The sequence below is a fragment of the Lytechinus variegatus genome, chromosome 1 (genome assembly GCF_018143015.1).
Source record: "Lytechinus variegatus isolate NC3 chromosome 1, Lvar_3.0, whole genome shotgun sequence".
NCBI lineage: Eukaryota > Metazoa > Echinodermata > Echinoidea > Temnopleuroida > Toxopneustidae > Lytechinus > Lytechinus variegatus.
The window spans coordinates 73,990,709-74,000,639 of NC_054740.1; the positions used below are offsets into that span (position 1 = coordinate 73,990,709).

Here is a 9,931-nt window from a genome sequence, read left to right on the forward strand (position 1 = left end):
GCAATCCTGTCTGTGTCAATTTGAAACTACATATAAAGCCTTTATTTTTCCCATTATACTTATGACATAAAGGGCCGTATTCTGAAGTCGGGTTTAACTCAAATTCAGGTTTAAAGTTGTGGTTTAAGTATGAAAAGCCAATTGCTACATAAATCACTAATAGTAAAGATATACTCGGCTCATTTGGCTCTCAAATCATTCATAATTGTCTAGGAAGTATAAATAGATGATTGTCTTCACCATCGATGAATCAGAAAAGAGCACAGTGAAAAATTAGAAACATACAACTTAATAAAAATTTTGTCACTTTTGGCTTCCCATAATTTTAGCACAGAGTTAGACCATGGTCTAAGTTAAACCTGACTTCAGAATACGGGCCAAAGTTTCATGTTTTTGTCCGACAAATCTATTCTCCTAAACTAACTTGATAATCTAATTTTCAATATTGAGTGGTGGATTCTAATTGTTATTGTCCCTACTTTAGTGCATAACAGAGAGAACCATATTGAACTTTGTTTTTACATGAATCACAATATCTCGTTATGGTTCAAGAGCCATGCTTTGTTTCACCATATATTCCACTACAAGATTTTTTGCTTTGCTTTTCATGATAAATAGTTATTGTGTTTTCCTTCATTGTGAACCTCCTTTCTGTAGTGTTATTTAATTTAGTGTTGTAGCTGGTGTGTAATTTGGTTGCGTATCTCTCTATTTCTTTTGCATTAGCCTCTCATGATCTTTCTTGACCACAACATAAATAAAACGAGCATGAAAAGAGATAGAATTAATGGGAAAATAAGATGGAATTGAACTTTGTTAGTGATATGAAAGGGGAAGGGCTGGAGCATGTGGAAAGCTCAGTTATTGATGATGGCGTGGTTTCTAAGATTTATTGTGATGATGAATTTGTAAATTTCGGCCCTACAAACTAATTCAATTGAATTCATTTCTTCTTTTCCATTGAAAACATCAAAATATGTCCAGTTAAAATACACATGTATATACAAATAACAAATCAAATACATAAGCATAGCAAATTAAGATTATAAGTAAGAGAAATAAATGGAAAATGGAACACCTGTATGAAGCCTTTAAAAAAAAAGCTTTTATGGCAGGAGTGCAAAGATAAAATACAAATATAATAATGATAATAATAATAATGATAATGATAATGCTTATGTTACAATGCTCTAGATATAAAATGAAATGGCTTTCAATAAGCTGTATCAGTAGGTATCAAACTTGGCTTGAATGTAACAATGCATATCCTATAATTGCTGTTTTAGTTAATCTTTACAGTATGAACATACCAAACAGACAGAAATAGTTCTAAAAGGGAAACAAAAGCGGATTGAACATGTATTACTCAACAATACTAATGTGCAGAAATATTTAAGGTCATATGCATGATTTTTATTTCTTGGAAAGAATAATAATAATATGTAATTGTTTTCAATACATGAGGTAAGAGTTTGATGAAACAACCCAGCTAATTCTGCAGGGGTTTTTGCAATTTTAAATTCGAATTAAAGAACCTCGTTCACAGTTTGGATAGAATTTTGTAAAAAATTTCAAATTTACTTTGAAGAATAGAGTGGGGGTACTCTTTTACTCCCTTGTGTGTGGCCATTTAACACTAATACCCCCCCCCCCCTCATTTTTTTCATTATAAATCTTCCACACATACAAAAAAAAACTGATTGTGCCACTCACTCACTTTTTAGACCAAATTTGTGATGCACAGGTATGCAGTTATGAAATGACATCATTATGTAAGTGCATGTCAAACCCAAATTTGTGTTTTCAGCTAAAAATTCAAAAATGAGTGATTAGTTTTGCCTTTATTGACAACAGTCATTCAAGTTTTGCCCCCCCCCCCCAAAAAAAAAAAAACAATAAGAATAAAAAGTTAAAAAAGAAAAATATATAAGTAAGTTAAAAAAAACAAGAATTGATTTAAATACCAGAAATTTTAAGATTAAAATTGTTAGGAATGCTATAAAGAACGTTTACTCCAAAAATTAACATTCTAGGAATTTTATTTAGTCCATTAGAACAAAAATGTATGATTATATGAATACATAAGCATAAAATACTGTGTAATAAATCTACAATGGAATATATAAATTCAGAGATATTTACCTATGCAAGTGTGTAGATTACATTCTCTATCATGGTGCAAATTTTTGTTGCATTTAATCGCAGATCTTAGGGGGAACCATCCCCTCCCCCCACCCCCACCCCCCGGTATTGACAAGGATCAAATACCCAAAGAGTGTTAGGGTTAAGCAATTACAATGCAAGTCATATACTACATTATTATACAACTATACACAGTGTATTTTCTTCAGCTATGAGTTGAAATTCATAGGTTTAAATCTTTTCTTCATGTTTTGTTTTGGTTATGTTTAATTTTATGATATTGTTTGTATGTTTTCTTCATTTTTTCTGCAATAGACTTGTTTCCTTATTTGGTAGTCTATTCTAAGAATGGTCCAATTCTTCATCATACTTATTCCATCAAATTGATTGAAACACTTCAAGTGACTTTGTCTGTATAATTAATAATGTTTTTTCATCAATGAAGTTGTAATTATGATCTCTCACCATTAAGTCCAAATAACACTGAAGTCAGTGGTGACGTGATTGCAATAAATTTGATAAAGTGTGCAAATTCTACTTCATTAAATGTGAAAATCTAACAAACACTCCTGAGCTTTTTTTTTTTTTACTGGATGTAATAGTGATTATTGTCAGAGAGTGACTGTAGTAGCTATTTGATTCAAAGTGACATGAGCGAAGTTTTGATGTAAAATTAGTGATGGCATTAATGTGAATGATAGCATAATTATGTTTATGGTATTATTGATGGTGATTACTGATGTTGATGATGATGATGACAATGAGAATGGGTTTGATAACGATGATTATTTTGATGATGGTAATGACACTGAGGTAGAAGCTAGCTATGAAAATAATTGAACCATACTTGATATACAGCACTAAAATGCAAATATCTAGACTTGCAGTGTATTATATTTTCATCCTTAGACAGAAACCATCAAATAAGTCGTAGCCCCACGGTGTCTCTCGAAGCGTGATGATGTCCCATGCATTTCACCTAGCAAGCATAATCTTTCAGTTGGAATAAATGCAAAAGCCGTGCACATGACGTTTGCGAGGCATCGTTGGGCACATCCGATGTGTGATGATACAGAATATGATGAATGAACGTAGTCAGCGATGATCGTTGAATTGCTGGCTAGTAGTCTGAAATTTGTGCTTCTCGCGTATTCTGCTTCAAATAGTAAGTAGTAAAACAAAGAAACATGCTTATTGGGCCTCGGAACAGTGCTGTGAAAGCCTTGATTAAAAACAGCTTTGGTGTCATGTTGGAACTCCAAAAGCTTCTATGTTCTTTGAAGGTCTGTAAGTGTACTATTCAAGAATGCCACTGTCAAAACAAACTTGATAGTTTTCAACATGTTTTTTTTCTTGGGGCGGAATTGAAAAACCCATTTCTTGAAAAAAGGATCCATTTTATCCAATGTTCTCTTTTTTCATAAATGGCATCTTTGACTGACATCTATGATTGGGCATAACAAAATAATCCTAGAGCAGCACCCTTCCCCGCCACCACCACACAGTATTTTCCCTTTACTGTGCTTTATATCTGGTAAAATCAATATGAATATATAATAAATCATGCTTAGCTGTTCAAATACGAGTATGGCACCTAAGAATGTAAAAGAAGCTGAAAATGTATATATTTGCGTATGGTTGAAAAATAAATGCAATTTACTAATGTATTCACATGTTGGAATGAAAATTATAAAAGGACTGGAAACGGCTGTTTTAAACAGGTATAGTACTTACCACGTTTGCCATGATAAGAGGTTGCGAAATGTGTAGTAGGTGTGACTGTCAACTTGCTTGTTGGTTGGTAAGATTTAGAGGTAAAACGACCTTCTGTGGTCCAAGATAAAGATGATCGTGGTGCAGTTGATGGTGGTGAGGAGGACAATGGAGGTGTCGCCATGGTTGTGTTGTTTGTATCATAGATAAAACCATCAGCCGTCTCCAATGGCGCGAATGTTGACATACTGGCTGGAGTCGCAGAAGAAGCACCCGTATTGGCATGTAAGGATGCAGATGTGTCCATATTTTGGATCGTCTGAGTTGCATCAGATGAAAGAATTGAGATCGGGTCTATCGACGTTGTTCCTGTATAAAGCGTGCAAGTAGGGGTCTCTGCAGACGTATCTGGGCACACTACAATTTAAGAGCGATACAAAATATGAAATTGCCATGGCTCGACTAAACGCTATCTTTCTGCTGGTGCGGATTTGAAGATCCAGACCGGACCCGAAATGAAATTGACAAATTATATACCAATCGAAAGCTTATAAGCTACTAAATACAGCAAGGTATGCTCTATGCATTTTCACCGCTTCCCAGCTGAGTATTTTGCTTAAGAATATTCCAATTATCTGACTTCGAACCCCGCTTAGAAAATAGGCTTTATTGTGCTTTTCACCTGCCTCGAGACCGTGACGTCACGTTGTGTAAGAAGCGTCGCGATTCCATAGGTTTGTACACAGAAAAACTGGGTGATTTTTTGCTTTCCAGAGAACGCATTTCATTCTCTTCACTTCTATCACAGAGGTATATCTTATATATTTTTTCTAAAAAAAATTTTCTAGAATTTATGAAATCTACAGTTTTGAACTAGTTTTTGCCATATTTTATTTCCTGCTTATTTGGCGCAGATTTCAATTCTATCTGCATTTAGATTATGTATAACAACTTTTCCTGACAGCAATTTAGGCCCAATAAGACCCAAACAAAGAAATCACAAAAAAGGTAGTGAATAGTTGTAGGTTTACAACAATTTGAACAGTGTATAATTTTGAGTGCCATTTTCATCTAAAAACGAAAAAAAAAATGGATTCATAACATGGAAATGTAAGAAAATACCCAATGCTTTTGTACACAAACCTATGGATTCACAACCCTCCAGACACAACGTGACGTCATCATTTCCAGGCGACGTGGGGGTGCTCAATCGAAGCGTACTTTGTAGGAGCAGTTTCTTTGATTTTTATTTAATATTTTTTAACTATTGGAAGGAGATATATGTAATATTTTTGGTATATTTGTATTGTATGAATCATTACCTTTATTTTGATATATGATTGTTTTTACACCGGTCAGGGTCTTTAACATTAGAATGGACGTAACTTTACATTCAGACAAAGTGAGTGAGCAAACTCTTCGTAAACTCGCATTTGATTTCTTATTTCGATCTTCATTTCAGCCCATCTTCGGAAGAATATTTGTATAGTGAAACAAGTTTCACGAGATAACAGCAAAGAACGGGAAAAATACATGTACAGTATACACAGCCCAAGTAAATACTTCGAATTAGCAAAAATGGACTCACTGGTTTTCCTTTCGCAGATGTAACGATATAGGTTTGAGCAGATCTGGTCATACCAAGTGTAGTTCTTTGATGGTCGTATTCTGAAACAAAGGCCTCCATCATCAAATACATGTACTTCATCCATGCCATAGTTACTATATGTCACATTTGTACCGTCCGACCACACTTGGTTTCCGTTACCATCAGCAGTTAACCCTATCCAGTGGTTTACGTCGGGGTTCAGTAGATTGTCCACTACAAAGTCCTGTTCCTCAGGAGTTTCTATGGCAACCAAGTAGAGGCCGATGTCATGACACGATTGGTTTGCGTCGGAGTTGTTGGCCACACTGGTCGAGAAATAATAACAGGATCCGTTGTGTTCCACGTGGTTTGAATTGCATGCTTCGACAGAGAGGGAAAGAAATAGATAAGCTAACGGACGGACTGAGACAAAGTGATAGACAGAAAAACAGGTGATGGAGACAGAGGGGGTGATAGGGGGTAGTTAGGGACCTGAGCCGAGAGGTTTGGCCAAAGGGGAAGGAGGGGTTGAGCGACGAGGGAAGACCAGTTCGAAGTTACTTCATGGACAATATTGGTCAAATGACCTTTCATATCTTTCATTATGATAGGCAGATTTCAAAGCAAGATATTACGTAAGTTTGCCTTACATAGCAGGATGAAGAAATTGAATAGACCATGTGACTAGAATAGCACACCAATGAACACTTTATGAAGGTATTTGTTGCATTCCTACTTTGAATGCATATCACAGCATGTTGCTTAATGTACTTGGCAAAATGAAATACTAGTCGTTCGTGGATGCATTGTTGTTTTGTGTGGATGTAAATGAAACCACAATTCAAAACAATATATGAATAATCAAGACATTAAATTTGGTGCTTATCTCATTAGATTTTTAACCACCATGTCACTTTAGTACAAATGACCTTCCTCTGATCATGCGTAGAATCTTTTGATCATGCGCAGAAATGAACTACGAACTGGCTTATTAGCCATTATCAATAGTGTCGTCTGTGCAGAATCGATTTAAATTTGTATCAATCATCACCAAAACAGGCGATATTTAAGTTAAAGACTGAAACGAATCGGATGCTGTTTTGCACACTAACTTGTCTTCTTTGTTTCGTTTTTTTCTAAAGTACAATCTAAATACATTTATGGGTTTTTTCCTTTTGTATTACATTCATATATTATTTAGTTTCTTGTTCCCCTTTTTTAGAGAGCGTTCATCGTATTTGTTTTTACCCCGATTATACATTTTTTATTCATTATTCATGAAAAATGGCTTTTATCTGACAGCAAGGTATATTTAAAGGTCGGAATTAAAAAAAAGTTGTATTTATTTTTATTCATTCATATATTTATTTACTAATTTTTCTATTTATTTATTCAATTATTTATTCATTTTGTAAAACTGATATCGCTTTCGATGTGCAAACCATTTTATTTTTATAAACGTATTCTATTTAAGTGCGCAACAATTAACTTACCCCTGCATAGCTCCTGACCATCCGATGCATGTATGAAGACGATATGGAACACACAGAGGATGAAATAAAACGTCGTATCCATTTCATGTGAAAATTACAAATACTCTCAAAAGAATTATGACTTCAATTTTCTCGGAGGAATATTGTTTTTTATCTCCCGAGGATCGATAGCGAATATCTGAACCAGGTTAGGAATATGTTTGCAGATATCTAATGCTTTAGAATGCTTGTTTCAGTGAAATATCCTCTATATATGTGATCTAAATATTGGTAGAGAGGGGAAAGTTTAAAATGGGATTAACACCCCCAAAATACGCTCGTCTAAAAATGACGACCTTTTAGAATAAGTATAGGATGTACCCACTGATCCGTATATTTCAGTAGATGTACCCAATTGTAGTCAAGAGATTAAATAATTACGTGACAATGCACACAAAATTGCCAATTTTGAATTCGTGTTTATGGACATTATGGTAATTGCGCTCGAAATAATTATGTTGAAGCGATTGTGACGAACGCAATCAGCCCACGTGGTGACTTCAAATTAGTGTTCCATACATCACTGATTGCTTGTGTATTGTTTGTTTAATTGCCCATACTTATCATTACTATAAATTATACTACACATACTGAGAAAAGTGAATCGGGTGATGAATTTTATATTCGGCCTTCATTCAAAAGATGACGTGCTGCTTTTCGCTGATCCCTCAAGTTGATTTAGATCTTTGTAATCACAGTGACTATAACCATTATTATCTGGAGTATGCGCAAAATGAAAATGTGTTGCATCCCAGAGTTTGCTAAAGGTTCGTTGCACTGTTTACTATCTCAATCATACATTCCTTAACTAAGCTTTAAATGAGCGGCAAAATATGTCCCGCTTCTTTTTATATTTATTTCTTTTCGTATTCGGGATAGGCGTATAAAGCAAGTAATTAGTCACGTTTTGAGTTCAGTGGATAGAAAAATTATCACTTCCTCGGGGTGATTATATGCACTAGTGCAGTCATTTTAGATTATGGAAGTAGCTAGATATTATGTTGTCTCAGCGAGATATTAATATTATTTTAGTTCAGGTATGGTCGTATAAAATGGGGGCGGGAAGGGAGACGGTTCTGCCCCCCCCCTCGGTTTTTTACTAGCTTATTTAATTTCATTGGGGGGGGGGCACAAAAGTACACCCCAAATGTGTCCACAGACCCCTCAATTAAGTCTTCATACTAAGCATATTCTTAAGAAAATCCCGCATATGGTGATGACATCAGGAATTTTGTCAGTGACAAACATTGAATTAGTAATTTAAAATTTCACATCGACATGTGTATGGTTGTAATTCATCTGATTATGTTTATATACGTTGTGTAAGCAGCTATTGCGTAAATATATGGATACAAATGTGAATCAATTGTATAATGAAAAAACAAGGAGACGAGAAAAACATAAATTGAAAGACCAGAATAAATATTCAACAATAAGGAGTTGATTTCGAGAATGATTTATTTTGTACCCATAATCAAAACGCATAATAGTGAAGCTGGGTTTTTTCCTTTTTTTTTTTTTTTTAGATAAACGATTATCCCTTACATAATTCAAGTGATTTGCAATCCGAAAAGTAATTTCTTACATAATCATAATTAAGAATTTTAAACTAGACGTGTTGTCTACAGCACTGGGTACTTTGCCGATATAAGGCCAGGGTGCCCTTTTGAAAATTTGCATTTTTCATGTAGTAAACAGTCTCAAACTCTGGATTCTTCTCATAAATAGCAACATTCATGTCAGTATCCAACAGAAATTTGTACAAAAACACCAAAATTCTTGAATTAAAAAAATAAGAAGAATATGGATGATATGAGAAGGGTTATGTTATAAGTCTGTAGACAAAGTTGTAACAGACCGGTCCGGACGATAGCCTCTTTGAAATAGCTGTTTGAAGGTTAAATTAAAGTCAAAATTTTGTGAAACTAATCTGGGGCCAGTTAAAAAAACCTTAGCAATGTTTAGAACAATTTTAATGATTAATTTCATTGAATACAATGTACAAACAATTGTGAAAATCGCTAACCTTTGTGTAAAGGGACGCTGAATTACCACCCCCTTTCGGCAAGGGGGGGGGGCTAGGGACAAAGGATTACCCCCTGCAATTCTATTCTGGTCGTAATATCATTATTTACCAAAAAAAATTGTTGGGGTTGATTTGTTAGGGGGTTGAAACCCTGTGACCACCTCCTGCGTACAAAATGTGCTTTAAAAATATTAAGGGGGTTTGAACCCATGTAACACATCCCCTCCCCCCCCCCTGCGTAAACCCCTGCTAAACATGGTAAAAATTACTTGTACTATTGCACTGCAACACATCTCTGCATATAATTTCTGGAAATAAAAAAAACATGGCAATTATTGAATTTGATATAAAAGGTTGGGTTTCAAGAGAGCGAACTCAATAAACCGAGAAATTAAATAATTTTCAACCCATTTTCAAAGTAAATTTTTATTTTCCAAAATAACTTTTCGTAATGGAGCTAGTACATATAATGTTTCTAATGCTATGACACTCCACGACCACGACATTGTTATGAATTTCGGAACACGTGAGGAGAAGAAAAATGTACACATGCAATAAGTTTCATCTTTTATCAGTCCGTTGATAACTGCATTTTCGGTGTCAATAAATCCATATACACAAGTTCGCTGTTATTAAGGGTTTAATTGATTTCTAATATCTACAGATATTTCAAAACAAGGTCTCTTTTTCGACTTAAAGCAGTCACAAAAAGTAGCGAAGTTGCCCGGCAGAGGTGATATATCTCACGAATGGCGGAAGAGGCAAACCGTAGAGAATGTAACACGTTTCAACTACGCGCAACTAGAGGCAAGTCGTTTCATTCGCTTTCCCTTTTTGTAAGTCACGTATACGCTGCTCCATTGCCAAGAAGAGTTCAGTTTGGATTGTAGATTCGTTCTTGCTCATCTTAGATTTTCCGATATGTGTTTT

The 9,931-nt window shown here is 34.8% G+C and overlaps 1 protein-coding gene across 1 annotated transcript; it reads right to left on the reverse strand.

Moving 5' to 3' along the window:
• Positions 1–402: 402 nt before the first annotated feature.
• On the reverse strand, positions 403–5,927 carry LOC121431853 (the record flags this gene model as incomplete). The annotated part of the gene is made up of 3 exons (XM_041629624.1): positions 403–3,295; positions 3,877–4,272; positions 5,444–5,927. Coding segments are annotated over 3 exons (1,128 nt in total), but the record flags the coding sequence as incomplete, so codon positions are not given.
• Positions 5,928–9,931: the final 4,004 nt, after the last annotated feature.